This window comes from Myxocyprinus asiaticus, chromosome 19 (assembly GCF_019703515.2).
Source record: "Myxocyprinus asiaticus isolate MX2 ecotype Aquarium Trade chromosome 19, UBuf_Myxa_2, whole genome shotgun sequence".
Lineage (NCBI taxonomy): Eukaryota > Metazoa > Chordata > Actinopteri > Cypriniformes > Catostomidae > Myxocyprinus > Myxocyprinus asiaticus.
In genome coordinates this window covers 44,538,400-44,559,639 of record NC_059362.1, presented here as the reverse complement: position 1 = coordinate 44,559,639, position 21,240 = coordinate 44,538,400, and the positions used below count along the sequence as shown (strand labels likewise).

Genomic DNA, 21,240 nt, shown 5'->3' with positions numbered 1-21,240 from the left:
TAAGAATGGTAAACTAACAATGAACAATGTTTTACAGCATTTATTAATCTTTTTAAAAGGATGCTTCAGGTTCAATACAAGTGAAGCTCAATAGACAGCATTTGTGGCATAATACTGATTAACACAAACATAAAAAAGAAGAAGCAAATATCGAGGTTACAGTGAGGCACTCACAATGCAAGTGAATGGGGCCAATTTTTGGAGAGTTTAAAAGCCGAAATGTGAAGCTTATAATCTTATTAAAGCACTTACATAAATTGTTCTGTTAAAACTTGTGTATTATTTGGGCTGTAAAGTTGTTTAAATCTTCATTTTTACTATTGTTTTTGGGTTTTAGGGTTTGTTGACATTAAATCGTCATGGCAACAAAGTTGTAAAATTGGATATAAGTTTACACAGAAAAGGTTAAGCGATTTTATCACACTAAAATCATGTTGTTTATGTCTTGTGGCGATTACAGTGATTGTCTTAATGTTTTCACATTGGCCCCATTCACTTCCATTGTAAGTGCCTCACTGAAACTTTTTTAAAGAAAAGGAGGGACGAGTCGTAGGTATTTTTGTGGTAATCAACATTATGCCACAAATGCTGATTATTGAGTTTAACTTGTATTGAACCCAGAATAATCCTTTAATTTATAAAAAGGTAAAATATATAAAATATGCAACTCCTAATAAAAATAAAAAAAATAAAAAAAGTATGTTGAAAGCAACATTAACTAAGATTAATAAGTGATGTAAAAGTATTGTTAATTGTTAGTTCATGTACCTTATTGTACAATGTTACCAAATTAAGTTACATTCCATATATATATATATATATATATATATATATATATATATATATATATATATATATATATATATATATATATATATATATATGTCTTGTAACTGTGGTGACATTATATTAGCCACCATTGTAACAAAAAATGAAAATATGAAATAGTCACAAATTCTTAAAGCATCTTACACTGTTTAATAGGACATCCCACATGCATTTGTTTGGATTTTACAGTAGTAACTGTAATTAATATTTTGGCAGAAACTGTTGCTATCATAGTAAATTCCTGCAAGCGTCCCGCCATCATTAATGACTACCATCTTGATTTGTACAGTAAATACCACCTTGATATTCTCTTACCAAACTGACGACTCATTATTAACACACAAAAAATCTTTTAACATCTATATGAATATGTTAGGGTTACCAAAATTTCATTAGCTGTGTTCACAACAGCATACGACCATACTACTCGCACTGTTTTTGCACTATGTATTCTGTGCACACTCAGTATGCAAATTTTCTGTATGCACTGAATACTCAGATGACCTAATACATTAACCTAAATGTGCAGTATACTACAGAGCACACTAAGTACTGTAGTGCACGATGCAGTGCCCTTGACTTGAAAAGTTCTGAGATTAGAACTGGACACCACTGAAGGTCATAATGTGACAACGATGTAGCATACTACTTTTTGAAATGTGTCTTTACAAAAATGCTATACTGTATTATATATGTATATTATATTATATTATTATACGGTTTCACATGCAATTTTTTTTTAATTAGGTAGTATACAGTATATGATATTCAGTAAGCTGTAATACCCTATCTAGTATTCTATTCTGAACTAGTGTTCTGTTCATTAGTGTTCTGATTCAGTGGCTTTTAAAGCATACATCCCTCTCTAGTGGTGTAGAGTGAGAATGTTATCTTCTCACCACCCATAAACCATGGGAAACACAATCATCCTTGATTATAAATGTAGTCTAATTTATGTAATCTTTCAAACCATACTGGCAATTGACTCAATGAACAACAAATGCTCAAGGAGTTTTTTTTTTTTAAATAGTCAATCCTTTTTCTGCATCTTCTCTAGCAATATTCTGCCATCATTAACTTAAACATACCAAGATATTATAATGTTTTATAATTTATGGTATTGTAAATACCATATTTCATGAATATGGTAATCATTTAGTACTACGGTATGAATCTACCAACTAATACCATCAATGGATTGTTAATCTGCATATATTGCATATAATTTGTAAATTATATTTATATTATATACATTTTTATATTGTTTTAGGCACGTGAAGACATTATCCACATGCTACAGTCTGAGAGAACACGGCCTGAGGTTCTAGAAGCTCATTACGGTTCTGCAGCTCCAATCAAACCTCTTCAAGCTCTGCAGAGAGACAGTCTGATGAAAAGCAATGACATGATGAGAGATGACGTGTATGAGATACCCATGATAGAGGTGAGGAGCGGTAGGGATGGAACATTTCTAAACACAAATTTGCCTCAAAAAATAAAACAAAGAGTTGGACTCATGCAGTACAGTCATAAATTAGTTAATATCATAAAAACATGTTCAGAATTGTTATATATATATATATATATATATATATATATATATATATATATGCAATATATATATAAAACCTATTTTAAGATTAATTTATAATCGAATTGGATTGCGCAACCTTAAAGCACCCCCCCCCAGTCAAGGGCCCCTGGTAGTCAAGGGCCCCTGGGCACTGGCCCCATTGGCCCGGTCGGTAATCCATCCCTGATGATGACTATAATCAATCTTTCTCTAAAGTTGGACCGTTTGGAGGAGAAACAGCGGGAGACATACAGACGCATGCTAGAACAGCTGCTGTTAGCAGAGAAATGCCACCGACGGACAGTTGCAGAACTGGAGAATGAAAAACGCAAGCACATCGACTTCATGAACAAAAGTGACGATTTCACCAACCTTCTGGAACAGGAACGAGAGAGGTGAGAAGAGGAGAAATGAATGTGTGAAATTGTGTGTGTCCTCATCAAATCACGTGGCATCAGATCCATGAATTGCACATTGCACATTGCACATGATTCTATAGGTAACCAAAGGCTGGTTTCCATCACACAATGAGTTCTATCGCGGCAGATGAAGGGATGGCAGCAAGAGCCCTGTCATTAGTGTGGAGGTCTTCTGAGAGCGTGAAGCCCTCTGTAGACAAAAACAAACAGAGTGAGGCCCTCTAGAACTCCAGTGATTAGACCTTCTGTGCTATAAATGGACCTGAATAGACTCAACTGAACACAAATGACAAGCTCCGTAGGTCAACAGTGTCTCAAACTGTCATCAAAAGAAGGGGTGAGCTTTAATTAATGTGATTAATAGCCAATTAGGTCAGTTTATTAAATAAACGGGTGGTTCTCACAAATAGGTATTCTCATAAGGTTACTGATATGACTGGAGTCTTCATTTTAATGTGAGTGCTCATGATTTCCTACATATATTGCAAAATTACAAAATTGCAAAAATGCTTATTGACATACAGTGAGCATTTTTCTTACCTACTGTATAATTTATTTCAAACATCAAACATTATAATTCAATAACTCAATAAAGTAAATCAATAAAAATATCAAGAAAACAAACATCAGTGAACATAAATGAACAGCAATGGACAGTAATATATCATTATGTGTACAAACTTAACACTTAAAATAAACATTTTGCAATGGCAAAGTTGGGATTTCTTTTGGAAGCATCAAAATTAGTCAGTGAAGTGAAGTAACAGTAGGTGTGTGTGTGTGTTCAGGTATATATGGTATATGAGGACTATTCACTAGCACTATTCTAGATTATACACATGTATTTATGATATAAACATGGTTTATGAGGTCACCTCAAGTGTGCTCATAAACCAAAAGGCTTAAAAAAACATACTAAACAGGGGGCCTGGGTAGCTCAGTGGTAAAGACGCTGGCTATCACCCCTGGAGTTCGCTAGCTCGCTAGCTCACTAGTTCAAATCCCAGGGCGTGCTGTGTGACTCCAGCCAGGTCTCCTAAGCAACCAAATTGTCCCAGTTGCTAGGGAGGGTAGAGTCACATGGGGTAACCTCCTCATGGTCACTATAATGTGGTTTGTTCTCGGTGCGGTACATGGTGAGTTGAGCGCAGATGCGGCAGTGGATGGCATGAAGCCTCCACATGCGCTATGTCTCCGTGGCAATGTGCTCAACAAGCCACATGATAAGATGTGCAGGTTGATGGCCTCAGATGCGGAGGCAACTGGGATTCATCCTCCACCACCTGGTGATTTAGACAAGTGACTAGATTTTCTTTCTTTCCCACATTTTCTTTCTTTCTTTCAAATCTCACTATGCAGGCTGCTCACTCACTGGACTGAGGCGAATCACTACATGACCATGAGGACTTAAAAGCACATTGGCATTCCAAATTGGGAGAAAAAAAAGAAAAAACATACTAAACAATGTTTAAAAAAATAAAAAATAAAATGCAGAAAGTTTTCTGTGAGGGTTAGGTTTAGGGGTAGGGTTAGGGTTAGGGGGTAGAATATATAGTTTGTACAGTATAAATTGCTGCCATCTGCCACATGAAATTACCAGTAAATGGCTGCATAGATCCACTAATTTATACCTGGTTGTAATATATGAATGTGTGTGTGTGTAAAAAAATAAAAAAAATGCTCTGTGTTTTAGTCTTTCCCATTCATTCACTATGGCGGTTCAAAATTAACCCAGAACACCACGAGTATTACTTTTTTTCACGTGCCCTAAACTCATCGAATTCGGTCCAGTTTATTTTGTGTGTGTGTGTGTGTGTGTGTGTGTGTGCAGATGGCAAATGTAGGAAAAGTAACCAAACCTTGGCCCACTTGAGATTTATTGTTGTTTTATTAAAGAAACAACAATAAAATTGGACCTAAACACCACATGAGGGTTAGTTAATTGTACTGCATTTTAAACCCAAGCTTGTTTGTGTGATGAACCATCAGAATGTTTTTTAAACGATTATATGAAAAATAAAATTATAAATATGAAAACACGAGAAATGTGGAATATTCTTTGCACTATATTTTTTTTAAATGGCACCATTCAGAGCTCCTTCCTTGCAGTTATCATGCTCATCTCCAGCCTGTGTGTGTGTGCGCACATTCCTCCACGATTCTCTCATTTCAGAGATTCATTGCAGGTGAGGTCACGCCAGCACCACGCCACCTGCGAATCAACCCTAAGCGACAGCGTGGAATCCCGCCAGGAGTATAAAACTGCCGTAGGTTCAGCTTCTAGAAGCGTCCGTAATGCAATTCCTCTATCTTTCACAAGACATTTACACTTGCTGTTTTTCTTCTTGAAGTTTCTCATTGAGATTTACAGACTGTTATCTGAAAGGGGGAAGCTTTAATTGGCATAGCTTATTTTCAACAGTTAAGTTTGCTGTGTTCAAAATTAAACAAAATGCATACGAAGCAGTGAAAATGGTGTGCTTGGTGTTTTTTTATTTTTTTAATCGAAAGTAATGTTGGTTTGCAAGCAAGTGATTTAGAAGTGATTTAGTGATTTTTACTTGCCTGTGCAAAAGTTGCCACCATAATGAGTTGGCCTGACAACTTTCCCACATTTTCTTTCTTTCAAATCACCAACCCACTATGCAATCATGATCCTTGCCTTGAAAAGCACCACTAATTTAAAGTACATATGATATGACTGTTAAACTAGGTGGCACTGCTTGGATCTGGTAGTTCATATTCATTCAGGCTGTAATTTGAATCAGGCACAGTAGCACTTACACTACTGTAGGTACCAAATGATGATGTCGTTCTATCACCATTCACATGATTTATGATTTACAAGCCATTCGTTCCACATGTCACAGCAGATCTGATGTCAACATGAGACATTTTCAGAAGATTTTCCCAGCTGTCATCAAACTCTGAGCATGCCAACCATATCAGTAATATACAATAATGAAATTATTTGGTCTATTTTCAAATATTTATTTAATTAGCAGTACCCTACACTTTCCCATCAGCCAAACAGTTTATACACATTTTATTAAAGGGCATAATCTGTCGGTGTCCTCTAAGTTTCAATATTTCTTTTTATTTCTGTATTTTTTGTTCGATTTGCTTCCTCTGTACATTTCTGAGTGACAGGACTATAGCTTACCCGAGAGAGAGAGAGAAAGACTATGACATTGTTCTCACAAAACAAAACTTCTCCCTCGCATTGTTGTCCGTTCCCATGGGAACACTGGATTGCAAGTGAGAAAGGAAGTAATTGGGTCATTTTGGACACTTTAATCATGTGAAATGGAAAGATGACCCTTGAAATGATACTTGCCATTTAGTGCATTGGCCAGTAGTCTAATTGACTGTTTCCTAAAACAATGTCTTGAATTCAGTCTCTGAAAAGAAAAGGAGAGGAAAGCTGAGAAAGAGTGTATGAAAAGCTCTCTATTGGCTCCTCCTCTTTTGCCTGAACAAGGGCAGAACAGTTTTGTGTTGGAGGATGATATCAACAGTAAGTGGGGCAGTACTGTTTCACATCACATTCATCTTTCACTGGTGACTGGATGATATGTTTGGAATGTGATGGCTAATCCAGGTAAACTTTCATTGATGCTGTGAGTGTCTCTGCAGACTAACATAAGCTGTGCACTTCAAAACACGTTAGGCATGGACCTACCTGGACTGTTTCCCAGCTAGTTGGTGAGTTTGAAAACAGTTTGAAGTGAATGCAAATTGGGAAAGTTTAACCGACAGACTCATTCTTGATTGTGCTGCAAGAAACTTGCATTTGTAATAGTGTGTAAGTACTGTAAAAATTCTCAACTGTGCATGTTTAAAAGTGTAAGGAAATGAGATAATGGAATTTAACCTCTTAGCAGAGTCTGGCTCTTATTTTGCAAAGGACATGTTGCTTTAAGCACAGAGACTCCCACAGAACTAGATTAGTGTAAGCATTACCCAGCATCATTGGCTTTTCTTCAAGTGTCTTTCTTGGCACAAATTCAGCTCTTGTGATGTGCTAGTGGACTTTTTGCCAGGTGGGAACTTTTCCCCGCTGACGTGCCAAGCTGCTCGTAAGCTATTAAAATGCTCTGCTCATGCAAGCGTGAAATGCGCCGTAACTACTGTCAGAGAAAATCACAGAAGCGTTCAGTCACTGATGCGACCCCCTTTCTTTGTTCTCCCAACTATCATGCTTGTCTTCTCATATTATATTTCCTCATAACCATATAGCTCTCAATTAGAATCTTTTCATACTCTCCTGGGAAAGCAAAATGTTGTAAACGGCAGTTTCCCCATCACAACACTAAATTTGTCATTGTGTTAAAATTTAAATTTGTGTAATTTCTGCTCCAGTACAGCCACCTAATGAAACTGCAAAAATAATCACTGTTTTTTAAACAAGATTCCAGAAAAATCCCACTTTCTTTCATTGGTTGGACAAACAGAGTCCCCCCTTAAAGTCATACCATTGATTAATTCAGTGTTGCTGTGTTGGGCTGGATAGGTTGCTCAAATAAAAAAAAATGTTTGGATAGTGCCACAGTGTTACACTTTTAGGTGAAATCAATCTACAAATGGCTTACTTATTGTTAATTCTGCTCATTAAGCTGGGATATGAGAAATAATTTTAATATTGAAAACATTACACACATCAGCTTACAGAGTTATTTTATATAATATTTGAACATACTACATGGTTGATGTTGTTTGTGATTTTATGTTTATTGTTACTGATAATCTTTAATGGGAGTTTCTATGAATGAAATGATTTGACCTTTATTGTGAATGAAAATAAACCAGCTTCAATCTCCAATCTTCTTTATTTTCACCAGACTCAAGAGACTGTTGGAACAAGAGAAGGCGTACCAGGCTCGCAAGGACAAGGATCACAGCAAACGTCTTGAGAAAATTCATGAGGAGCTGGTCAACCTGAAATCATTTGCACTCATGCTGGTGGATGAAAGGCAGCTTCATATTGAGCAGATTGACCAGCAGAAACAGAAGATCCAGGGCCTCAACAAGAAGCTTCATGAAAGGGAACAACAGCTTGAGATCGCCAACAGCAAAGCTAAAGAAGACAGCCAGAAGATCCAGAGGTTGGAGCTGGACCTAGAGCATAAGACCTCCAGATTTGTACAGGAACATGAGGAGATGACCGCCAAACTTGCCAAACAGGATTCTGAGAGCCGACAGCTGCGTCTGAAGCTGGCAAGCCTGTCACGCAGGATTGAGGAGCTGGAGGAGACCAATCGTAAACAGCAGAAATGTGAGGAGGACCTGCAAGACCTTCGCGAAAAGATAAGCAGAGGGGAGTGTGGAAACTCCAGCCTCATGGCTGAGCTGGAGAATCTTCGGAAGAGAGTGTTGGAGATGGAGGGCAAGGACGAGGAGATCATGAAAACTGAGGCACAGTGCAAGGAGCTAAAGAGGAGACTTCAAGATGAGGAGAACCACAGTTGTGAGCTGAAACTGGAGGTGGAGAAACTGCAGAAGAGGATGATGATCCTGGAGAAACTGGAGGGAGCTTTTAATGTGAGCAAATCAGAGTGTGCTCAGCTTCACACCAACCTAGAGAGAGAAAGATCCTTGATGAAGAACTTAGTTTGCGAGCTAGAATCAGTTAAAAACCAAATAAAAGAACTTGAGTGCTCGGAGACAAGACTGGAAAAGGCTGAGATGAGTGTAAAGGACGACTTGACAAAACTAAAGTCATTCACAGTGATCCTAATGGATGAGAGAAAGAACATGGCAGAACGAATCAAACAGGAGGAGCAGAAAAGTGAAGAGATAAACAAACTGTTTAAAGCTGAGCAGTGCAAAGTCATGGTGGTGACGGAAAAGCTAATTGAGGAGAGTAAAAAGTTTCTTAAACTGAAGTCAGAGATGGAGATGAAAGTATCCACCCTAACCAAGGAAAAAGAGGACCTGAAGTCTAAACTTGCAAGTGAAGAAGAGAAAAGGAAGGATCTGAGTGCAAAGATAGGTCAGATGCAAAGTAAAATGGACGAGAAAGTGGAGGCAGAATGTGAATCTTCTAGAAACAGAGTTTATATGGACAAGGTTGGATATCCTGATGAGGACAACAAGGTAAAGGAACTCACACGGGAGATCGAGAGACTCAGGAACCGCCTGAAAAGGCTTGAGGTTGTGGAGGGCGATTTGTTGAAGACAGAGGACGAGTATGACCTGCTCGAGAAGAAGTTTAGAACCGAGCAAGACAAAGCCAATGCACTGTCACAACTTCTGGAAGAAATGAAGATGCAGATCACCAAGAACAAGGCCATAGAAAAAGGAGAGTTGGTAAGCCAAGAAGCTGAGTTGAGACTACGTTGCAAGATAGAAGAGGCCAAAACAAGAGATCTTCAGGCCGATGTCCAAGCTCTAAAGGAGAAGATTCATGAGCTCATGAACAAGGAGGATCAGCTGTCACAGCTTCAAGTAGACTACACATTTCTCCAACAGAGGTTTTTTGAAGAGGAGGATAAAAATAAAAACATGAGTCAAGAATTTCTCAAACTAACCACAGAGCTGGAATCCACTAAACGCTACAGCCGTGCCCTGAGACCTAGCATGAATGGAAGAAGAATTGTGGACGTTCCTGTGGCTTCTACTGCAGTCCAGACTGATGGAGATATCAGTCAACACATGGAGTATGAGACTCCAGCTGTGTTCATCCAGAAGTCTGTTCTGGAGGAAAATCATATCATGAGCAATTTGAGACAAAAAGGTCTCAAGAAACCAACAGTTCTGGACCGTTATCCACCGGCAGCTGCAGAGTTGGGGATGAGAAAATCATGGAGCCCTTGGATGAAAAAGAAAGATGCCGTAACTATCACACAGGAACGTCCCTCGGACCAAACAAACCAACAGGTCAACGGAACAACATTGCCATCATCACCAGAACTATCCATGTCTCAGAAAACCGGTCAGCCACTCCATATTAAGGTGACTCCAAACTATCAAAACAGCACGGCTAGATTGGAGATCACCAGCCCATGTGCTGAGGACTTCTTCTCCAGCACCACTATCATACCAACTCTTGGACTCCAGAAACCACGCATAACAATCGTTCCTTCTTCTATGCTGCCAAAGTCCAAGGCCAATGAAGGGACAACTGGACCTGAAAGAGCAAAGTCTCCAGTCACTATTACGACCATCTCCAGAGCTAAATCTCCAGAAAAAGGCAAAGAACATCCTACTTCACCTCTGTCCATCATCACTGTTAGCGCAGTGCCAGTCTCCCAGGCGTGTGCGTCTCCAGAACCCCAAGATTTGACCATGGGAAGGGCTGTGTTTAAGTTGACCCCTGAAAAGCAGACCGTTCCATTGCCCATCCGGAAATACAACTCCAATATTATCACCACAGAAGACAACAAGATCCATATCCATCTGGGATCACCTGGGTTCAAGAAACCTCAGGATGACAGAAGTGGAACAGTAACGGTTTGGCCTAAAGGTGTTAGTTCAGAGATGTCTACAGGAACAGTTGTGCGCTCTCTTCGACAGGGTAACTCAACCCAGGGCAAAGTAACCAGCAGCATTACAATTACCCCTATCACCTCTGCCCCTTCAAGATCGACTCAATCTGTAGTGAGTACCAGACATTATATTTTGCCTCGTGTCCCTCTGTTATGCATTTAGAAGTGTGTAATGCTGTGATAGAAACATTGTCAATAGAGATTTTGGATATATACTTTATTAGGGGCCGCTCAGATCAAACACATTTTTGTGCTAAAAAAACTTAGATGCAGCACAACAAATAGAACGAATGCATGTGTCTCAAGACATGTTTTTAAAAGTTGAGGTTTTTCATGAACTGACATGGCATCTGAAAATCATGGCACTCCTGTGTAAGATGTTCAAGTCAAATATGTCCATCTAGTGCATGTTTACATACATATATAAATAATTATATAACAGCGCAGTCAGAAGTAAAAATGCGTTCGGTGTGAATGGCCTCTTAGACATTGACCAAAAATGGTCATTTTAAAAATTAACTATCAGATTTTTTTGTCACTAAAACCAAAAGTATCATATTCAATCTTCTATATTACAGCTGCTTCTGAAATGTTTCAAAATGATATCAGGGGGTGTCTGCTCCCTAGATAGCTCTCTTTCAAGGTATAGATGAATCCGATACATTCTCTACATTATTTATGGTCGCTAAATAACACTGGAATGTACTGACATGCAAGTCTCACCCAAGAAAGCTTGTCAAGAAAATCCTTGAGATTGTGGCACCAACTGACAAACCTCCCATTTGTTTAACTGGTTACAAATTTGGCCTGAATTATCTACCCACCATTTAGAATTATGTGTGACCACCACTGGGTTAACCTGCCTATCCTTGCCTAGCAATACCTACTAAATTAAATGCCAATCTTAAGACCCAGAGGAAGCAGTTACAGTTAAAGTGGTGGTGGCGTAGTGGGCTAAAGCACATAACTAGTAATCTGAAGAAGTTGCTGGTTCAATCCCCACAGCCACCACCATTGTGTCCTTGAGCAAGGCACTTAACTCCAGGTTGCTCTGGGGGAATTGTCCCTGTAATAAGTGCACTGTAAGTCGCTTTGGATAAAAGCGTCTGCCAAATGCATAAAATGTAAAAATGTTAAAGGGTTGTGTATGAGTTCCTCACCTGTCCTGTATTATTTTATTTTATAAGATGGCCAAACCTGTCCTGGTTTATTTTTTATTTTATTATTTATTTAGAATATACTATAATATTTAACTTGTCTTTTTCCAGCATGGAACGGATGTGCCGTCACCTCGCTCCACGGCAACACGAATCCCCATGTCAAAAGGTATGAAAACAGGGAAAGTGGTCTTAGGTCCGTCCACGGCGTCACGCTCTGAGAGCCAGTCTATGAAAATTGAACTGAGGAAAACTGCAGTTTGCAGCTCTACAGCTGGAGGAAAGAGCTGAGATCGACTCATTAATGCGGCACTGGAATTAGTCTAGGCATTACAGAACTGAATGAAATCTGAAATAATCTGCAATGCAAAACAAAGCAATTGTTTGTATTGAGAAACATTATTATACTGTATTTGTATTGTAAATATTGTATGTCAAATGATCCATATGTACAGATTTATGGTTAAAACTCTAAGTGACAGATTTGTGCACGTTTGTTTTTTTTTCTGCTAGAGCACAATTTCACTAACCCTGTTTTTTCCATTCATATTTATTTTCCATTTACCATTTCACTAATGTTTTATTTTATAAAACTGCTTGTGGAGGTTTCATAGGGGCTGCAAATATATTGTATCAAATGTCACAGAATGTCTCTTTTGTGATTCCACTAAATAAATATATATATATTTTCTGTCTTCAGAATCTGAAATATAATTTGTATATATTTTTTGTATTTATATTTTTGTCAGATCAAGTGCACCACCTGCCAGGCTGCATCTCAGACACACAGAAATATTATTTATTAAGTTCACTATAATTGATAGGTTCAGTATACAATTATCTTGTTAGAAACACGGGATATAGATCAGGAAACCTCCATAATGTGTGAATAACCATTTATAACATATTGCTATAAGTAAAGCATGTTTATTGGTTAAACTCTGCCAGACCTGCATCATTAAATACTCATTGATTAACAGACTTTGACATGAATGTATAGACGACCCATTGTGGAAGGTCCTGACCATGAAGGAATTTGATATTATTCCTAAAATGATATGTAATATTCTGGATTCAATGCAAGTTAAGCTCATATAACATAGACTTACATTAAATTCCATTTTAAGGCTTGCTAATGACACCACTCATTAATGACATATAAAGCTCAGATTCCCAGAAAACCATCATAAAATATTTTCACCATGCGTGATCTTGGCTGCTCGAAAGCACTTACAAGAATTTAAAACAGATTATTTCCATGAAGTCAGCCCTGGATTTGAAGAGATCATTTCTATGGTGTTTCGGTATAAACTCACTTTCCCTGTTTTCATCCACAGAGAATGTTGGCTCCATGTGAATCGAGAGCCGTGCTGAGAATTTAATTCAGATGTGCTCCTGCTTCACTATAATCTACCTCCACACCTGAGGTGACAGTGAGCCCTGGAAACTATGGCACGGACAGAATGGGTTGCAGATGTATCAAACGGGGTTAAAGAAGCACAAAGATCTGTAGTCTGGTGGAATACTGTATATGCACCACAGTCTATGATTACAGACATTGAGACAGACAGGAGACTGTCGAACACTGGATGCCAGTAAAGAAGGATAGAGAAAGAAAAGTTATGATTTTGAGATCCAAATGAAAAGTTGCAGTGTTTGAGAATGAGACACCCAGATTTTTTTTTTTTTTTATGTATTATAAGATGAATTGCTTCAATGAGACAGAACATATTTGATTGAAGTCAACGTGAAATCAAAATGGATCCTATTTATTAGGGTGAACTTGACCTTCAGTTTCCACGTCCAAAAGCCTCCTCAAAAGTGTGTGCCGGTCTGGTACTGGTGATGTTTCAGTATTTGTAGTTCTCCACTAGGGATGAGCAGATCGATACTAAAGTTACAATATTTCCAGTACTTATGCTGTATCCAGATGATCAATAATCACACAAAATATGGATACTAAATGATTTTAATAATGAGTAATTTTATTATTTATTTATTAACACTTATTGTGTTTAATAAGATTCAAAGTGACAATAAATGAACTACAGTAGATAAGCAAATAGGATGATTTGATCGATTTCCTCTTTGGCTCTTAATGCGCAGTAATGCCAAAACACACAAGCGCTCATTTCTTATAAATGCATATTATAATTTGTTATAAAGCTAACAAATGATAAACAATAATAAATGTCTGATCATTTGTGATTTTGGCCTATGAATAAAAAAAAAAGATGGCTTTCAAAAATAGTCTAACGTTAAATGGATAAAATTACCAATAGTATCCTCAGTAATTGCAAAAAAAGTACTTGTATCGGTATCGAAAAGAAAATATGTAGTATCGCTCATTCGTGTCCTCCACAAGCCACTGCAAATTCCAGTCCTGTCTCCATTATGGTATGCCCACTTTTCACAATCCAATCAGTTCCTGATAGATAAAATCAAATCCCGGCCTACATTATTTTCTTGTTGAATATACTATTTCATAACTTGTTGCGAACACTGTTTCATGTTGACTGGTCTAATATTAAATAAAGTGTTTGCTAAAAGTTTCATGATCAGGGATCATTTATGAAGAATTCCTTTGCTAATGGCACTGATGTGTTACAATAAATATAAAGCCTTAAAATGAATTACAATATTCTCAAAAAGGCTCATCTTTTGATAATGTGCATGATACATTCAGTCAGGTATATGAATAAAGCTATTAACCACACAGAATAGTGAACTACAAAGGCCTTTAATGAGAATCTGCACTTTAATTTTAATAGTGCATATCATCTGATCTTTGTAAATGCGGTGTAATCTCTCACTTTGAGTGTGCGTCTAGGTGTGTTATTATCTGCACCAAGCTATTACATTTTAGAGACAAATACATCTGCATGAGAACATCAGTCTTATCATGCCGTGTTATAGCTAAAGTGGTGCTTTGTACAAAATTGAAGCACTGTAAGCAAATTTTACTTTGAGATTCCATTTATGAAGACTATAACCGTATGTGTGTTTAAATTAAGATGGGTATCTTAAAGGTGCACTCAGTAATTTTTTCCTCATTAAAAAGTTGAACTCCTAAAGACATAAATTGTAATTTTGCAATACATGTAGGAAATCATGAGCACTCACATTAAAATGAAGATTCCGGTCATATCAGTAACCTTATTCTACATGGAGAGGGTCTGCACATGGGGGTTGCCATGTTAGAATCACATGACCAGCCGAATACTACTCTCTTAATCTCAGTAGGCCTAACCGTCCTGTTATTTGACACTTTCATTCATTGATTAAAGTAATCATGGCTGACTGCGAATACTAAATTAGATTGATTTTAAATGATGCTGCTGCATTCAAGCCGCGAGGTGTCAGTGTAAGTACAAGATTACACGAAGACAAAATTTTGCGATGGGAGAAAGGTGCCTCTGGTTGTTCCTTGAAGGGTACTCAGCCTTACAGGCTCCATATGGTTAGGTTTAGGATGAGGGGGTGGGTTTGGGTATCTGCTGCCTCCCAGGAACAAACTGAGGCCCCTTTGTACAATGGGCAAAAAAGTTACTGAGTGCACCTTTAAAGACAAAAACAAAAAAGGAAAGGACTTTTCAACAACCGATCCCTTGTTGTTGAGTTTCAAGAACACAGATGTAAATTAAGATGCATTTGCATATTCGAATATGATAATTAATTATTACACTATGTAACACAATTTTTGTTCCTGGGTAGTAAGTGTTATTTCCTAATTGCTTATGCCACAAAAGTATAGAAAATGGCTATTATTCCCCACAAACTTTGCTTTTGTGACCAGGACAGTGATATTTTAAAATGTACCTATTTCCAATGAGAAAAAGGGCGAATTTGTGTCTTTTTGTTCATATAAAGTCAGAAAAACAACAACATTTGAATCCAAAATCCTTCTTTATCTGTGGTCCAACGAAGACACCGGCTTTGACCTTTGCCTCAGACAGCTTAGGGAAGAAGTCTTGAAGGTACTTGAAGGCTGCCGACTGCTTATCTAGAGCTCTGACAAATTGTTTCTTATGGCCCAATTTGATGTGCAATGGTGGCATCAGCACCTTCCGGGGGTCCACCAGTGGCTCCCGCTTGACGTCGTTCCTCCTCACAGAGAACTCGGTCCACTGTGGCCAGTCCTGCCTGTGGTAGTGCGCCTTGGTGTCCCTGCTGTCCCAAAGGCAAAGACAGCAGGGAAACTTGGTGAAACCGCCTTGGAGACCCATCAGGAATGCCACCATTTTGAAGTCTCCTATGACCTCCCAGCCGTACACATCATACTTCAAGGTGTCCAGCAAGGTCTTGATGCTGTTGTAATCCTCTTTGAGGTGCGCCGAGTGAGCCAGGGGAAGAGACAGGTACTTGTTACCATTATGGACCAGCACGGCTTTGAATATTACTTTAGTATAAACACATATTAATTTGGATTCATATGTTGTTGTTTTTTTCTGACTTTATGTGAATGAAAAGCTGTTTTCTCATTGGACATAGGTACATTTCAAAATATCACTGGCCTGGTCACAAAAGCAAAGTTTGTGGGGAATAATAGCCATTTTCTATACATTTGAGGCATAAGCAATTAGGAAATAACACTTACTACCCAGAGGAAAAAAAAGAAAAATTGATACACAGTGATTCATGCCGTTAGCTAACAGCTCTGATCCTATTTTGGAAGGTGTTAGTGAATGGTGATGAAGTAATAAAATTACTGCAACTCCATACAACAGAACCAAAATGCACCATAGTACTACCATGTTTGTTTATTTGTTTTTGAACATGGGTGAGGGTTTATATTACAAATACTACCTAGCTAGCTAGCAATATAATCGTGCATATAATAAAACGGCAGTTCCTGTCTCTGATCCATTACCCACAGTAGATGGCGGTAATGCACTGTCTAAGAATGCGAACCGCCAATTTAAAAAAAAAACAAGAAGAAGAAGACGAAGAAGAAGAAGAAGAAGAAGAAGAAGAAGAAGAAGAAGAACAGCAGTTCCTCTCCTGGACAGCAGGTGGCGGTCACACACTCGTCTCTCATTTCCCGCTTCTGTCCCGTGACTTTCCAGTTATACACATGCTGAAGATGTTCCGACAATTTCTGGTAATTATTAAACATATTGTAATGTTGCTCATTATGTAAAGATACAGAATGTATGGCAGTTTATAAATCATTCATCGTGTATTAGTTTCAAAAGGCCAAGCCAGTTTTTGAAGGACTGTTATTCAGAAGAACGTAAACCAGGAAGTCATGAGGTGTTTGACTTTCTGCACGTTCACAATTAGTGAAAACAATAAAGCTTTTAGTTTGACTTTCAAGTTTGATGATAAAAATAGGCAAAACTTTCATTCATTCATTTATTGTAAACACACTAGGACACACTTAAAAACACAATATATGTGTATTGCTGCTTTAGATACAATTATAAAATCAAGTGACTTTCAAGAAAACCTTTCACAAATAAAACTTGGTTTGATTTTAAATGGTAAAACGAAACATTGTTTTTTTATTCATTGAATATGTGTTGAGCTCCACCTGTTGTTCCTCTGCTAGGACACCTGAGGGGAACTGACTTCATAAATCCACTAAAATTCAATGTCATATGAGTTCATCAGGTGTCTAATACATTTTGGGGCCACACCACTGTATGACTAATCTGAAACTTCATTAAATAAAAATGTCTCACGTTGTGTGTGTTTGTGTGTGTGTGTGTGTGTGTGTGTGTGTGTGTGTGTGTGTGTGTGTGTTCTCCATCAAACTCTTAATCAGGTCTGCAGACGGCAGATCTCCAGTAGCGTCCGCAGACAGCTGGAGAATAAAGTACCACAGAATCAGAAAATCTTTCAGGTACGTCATCATTTTTCTGTGATATAAGGGTCAATGACGAAATTATTCGGAAATACATTACAAATGCACTTCACACAAAACAATTAATTGAATACACCTCTTCTATGATGAACATGTTTTCAATCACCGAGTTCAAAGTCATTATGATATTTTTTCTTGGGGTTTAAATAAAAATGTCAAGTGGTGCAACCGTCTGGAGACAGTGAAAACATTCAAAGTCTCATTAAAAGCTGAAATTCGGAGTAAAGACGCTGACTACCACGCCTGGAGTCGCGAGTTCGAATCCAGGGTGTGTCTCTTAAGAAACCAAATTGGCCCGGTTGCTAGGGAGGGTAGTGTCACATGGGGTAACCTCCTCGTGGTCGCTATAATGTGGTTCTCGCTCTCGGTGGGGCGCGTGGTGAGTTTTGCGCAGATGCCGCGGAGAATAGCGTGAAGCCTCCACACGTGCTATGTCTCCGTGGTAACGCGCTCAACAAGCCACGTGATAAGATGCGCGGAGGCAACTGAGATTCGTCCTCCACCACCCGGATTGAGGCGGGTCACGCCACCAGGAGGACTTAGAGCGCATTGGGAATTGGGCATTCCAGATCGGGGAGAAAGAAAAAAAAAAAGCTGAAATTCTTGAATGAGTTGTGCTGAATAATTGTTTTATTATTATTTCTTTAGAGAAATGCAGTGAAACAATTTTATTTTAAAATATGATTAATATTTGAAAAACTTTTGTCCACTAATTCAAAGTCAGGTTCAGGTCATTTGATGCAACCATGAGAAAACTTCTTGATATTCTTAACTTAAAAATTCATGATATTTGTAAAAAATATTTTTCACCTTGAAACATATGTTTGAAAGTTGTGTACACTCTCATGTATTCAAGGTGCAAGGAAACTATTTTAATACCATTTACTTGATGGTTGCACAACATGGCAAGTCATTAAAAAAATAAATGTATATATTATTATTATTTTGTTACAAAATGTGATAAATTGTTTTCAAACAATTGTAAAAACAACATGAACTCAAAGATTACATGTCTACAAACTTGACACATTTTAACCCAGATTTTTAGTGACTCGCCTCAATCTGGGTGGCGGAGGATGAATCTCAGTTGCCTCCGCGTCTGAGACCGTCAATCTGCGCATCTTATCACGTGACTTGTTGAGCGTGTTACCACGGAGACGTAGCACGTGTGGAGGCTTCACGCTATTCTCCGCGGCATCCACACACAACTCACCACGCACCCCACCGAGAGCGAACCACGTTATAGCGACCACGAAGAGGTTACCCCATGTGACTCTACCCTCCCTAGCAACCGGGCCAGTTTGGTTGCTTAGGAGACCTGGCTGGAGTCACTCAGCACGCCCTGGATTCGAACTTGCGAATCCAGGTGTGGTGGTCAGCGTCTTTACTCAAAGCAACTTATTTTAACAAAAAGGAGTCAACAATATTAGCAGTGAAATAAAGTTTTTATTGAGAACTGCTGTGATAAAACGTTAACTGCATTTCCCTTAATCTTTATGTCACTTTGTTAAAATGCAGTGTATATACTGTACGATTTTAAAAACATTATATTTTTTTGCTGTTTAGGAAGCGAATGGAATGCCGGTTCATCTAAAGGGAGGAGTCGGTGACACTGTTCTGTACCGGGCAACTATGGGGCTCACAGTGCTGGGTATGCCAATGCTTGTGTACAGCACACCCGCGGAGCCCTTTTTAAGTTTAAGCGGGCTGGACAGTACGGTGCCCCTTAGAGGACAGGGCGGGAATATTTTTCTGAAATAGTTTTATGTGCCCTAGCAATAAGTTTGCCGTTCTCTTGCATTGAACTTAACATGGTTTTACTAAAGTAATCATATTTTAACCATAATATTCATAGTGAAACCATAGTAATAATACGGGAAAACGAAAACTATGGTTATAAAAATTATAGTTTAACTATAGGGCTGGTTATTGATACAGATGTCCCCATTCGACTCTTTTCAGTTTCAGTTACAATATCCATTTTGCTGACATATAAAATAAATTCTTTCTCAGCTAATGCTATAAATTATACAGGGGACCTTCTAACTTCTACTGTGTCATTTATTTATTTTTTTACAACAAACGTGAGAGAAATATGCTTTACAATGTCACTCTTCATTCCAGCCCATCTCAGAATATTATCAATTTAGTTTATGAGAATATGGGAATTTCTGCAAAGCTTGTCAGAGGGAGCAGTGGTATCCACAGGGGGTGGAGCTTAGCCAAGGTTACATTTCTGTGGCACCAAACTGAATTGCAAAAATTAACATTGTTTTCAAACAGTTTTCTGTAAACGAGTAAGAGAGCGGTTTCTGTTTTGTAGACATTTTTGGGTTTTAAAAATCTGTAACTACATTAAGTTTAAGAGCTCTCGAGGGTCTTATTGTTTTCTTAAAATGACGGGAACAGCAATATAAGACACTAATGTTCTATAAAGTTATTGATAATAAATATTATAAATAATCACTAATCATTAATCTATTTCATTTCAGGAACTGCGTGTGTCATATATGAACTATTAAAGGCAGCTGTCCCTCAGAAGAAGGACTGATTTCAACTCAAGAACCTATTTCTGTTAAAATGTGAAGATTTTTCCAGAATATATTTTTATTCTTTCATTTGGAAGGGAAATGGGACCAAAAAGATCTGAGGAAAATAAACCGTGCCTCTCATAAACAGACAAGTCCTGACTATTGTCATTTATTGTACTCAAAGATAATATGGATGTTTAATCATTGTATTTATGCACTATGGCTGCTATTGCTCATACTTTAGGGTTAGGGATTTTTCAAAGCCCCTAACCCTAAAGCCCTAGGTATACTTCCATTTTGACGCGAATACTCAGCGTTTGCGTACAGTCGGATGCTAGCCTTTCAAAATATACTCCATATTAGAGGTAGACCGCTATATTGGTTTTACCGATTAATCGGTGCCGAGAGTTGCTTTTTGGAACTATCGGTTATCGGCAAAAATCTTTGCAGATCGTTCTTTATTCCTTTGTGTTTCACTGTGTGTGGCACTAGAGGAGTCTACAGTAAGAACAACTTGTTTCTACAGTATAACAGCGGCCTCTAGAGGTGAAATAAAAACAATAACTGACTGATAATTTTCATCCATATTTTTATCCTCACTTCAGTGCAAATTTGGTTATTTTGATTAGATGAATCAGGTGTTCTAAACATTGTTTATCTAACATACATATACAAAATCCTTAGTCTGGTGAATATACAGTGCCTTGCAAAAGTATTCAGACCCCTGACCAATTATCTCATATTACTGAATTACAAATAGTGCAATGAAATTTCATTCTGTTTGATATTTTATTTTAAAACACTGGAACTCAAAATCAATTATTGTTAGGTGACATTGGTTTTATTTTGGGAAATATAAAATAAAAAAATTAAAAACTGAAATATCTTGCTTGCATAAGTATTCAACCCCTGTGCTGTGGATGCTGCCAGGTTACACCGATGAAAGAAAAAACAAGGACACTACTACTTTACCATTGGCATCCACCTGTGAATCATTAAAGCTGCAATCACATTTTCTGGATAAAAAGACCCATTGTTGAAGGATCATTGGTCAGGCTGTGAATCTGAAGGAAAATGAAGACCAAAGAGCATTCCATAGAAGTTCGAGATAAAGTAATAAAATGCATAGATTAGGGAAAGGGTACAAAATAATATCCAAATGTTTTAATATCCCAGTGAGCACAGTTGGATCAATAATCAGGAAGTGAAAGCTGCACCACAGCACCCAGGCACTGCCAAGAAAAGGCCATCCCTCAAAACTCAACACTCTAGCAAAAAGGAGACTTGTGAGAGAGGCCACAGAGAGGCCAACGATCACTTTGAAGGAGCTACAGAGTTCAGTGGCTGGGAGTGGAGTAATGGTGCACCAGTCAACCATA

The 21,240-nt window shown here is 38.0% G+C and overlaps 2 protein-coding genes across 3 annotated transcripts in view; both read left to right on the top strand.

Moving 5' to 3' along the window:
• LOC127409603 (filamin-A-interacting protein 1) overlaps positions 1-14,073 on the top strand; it is a 29,175-nt gene extending 15,102 nt beyond the window's left edge. The window contains exons 3-7 of one of the 2 annotated variants that reach the window (XM_051644280.1): positions 2,099-2,272; positions 2,618-2,796; positions 7,662-10,419; positions 11,576-11,633; positions 12,802-14,073. In XM_051644280.1, coding sequence (XP_051500240.1) covers positions 2,099-2,272; positions 2,618-2,796; positions 7,662-10,419; positions 11,576-11,633; positions 12,802-12,821 — 3,189 coding nt within the window. In that variant the 3' untranslated portion in view covers positions 12,822-14,073. Of the gene's footprint in view, positions 1-2,098; positions 2,273-2,617; positions 2,797-7,661; positions 10,420-11,575; positions 12,156-12,801 lie in introns of those variants that run through there. The other variant, XM_051644279.1, reaches the window with a different exon arrangement.
• A 2,294-nt stretch (positions 14,074-16,367) lies between these two features.
• Positions 16,368-20,013, top strand: LOC127409989 (cytochrome c oxidase subunit 7A2, mitochondrial-like). Its single transcript, XM_051644963.1, has 4 exons — positions 16,368-16,565; positions 17,232-17,309; positions 18,897-18,981; positions 19,823-20,013. The coding sequence occupies exons 1-4, from the start codon at positions 16,368-16,370 to the stop codon at positions 19,879-19,881; spliced, it is 420 nt and encodes a 139-aa protein (XP_051500923.1). The 3' UTR covers positions 19,882-20,013.
• Positions 20,014-21,240: the final 1,227 nt, after the last annotated feature.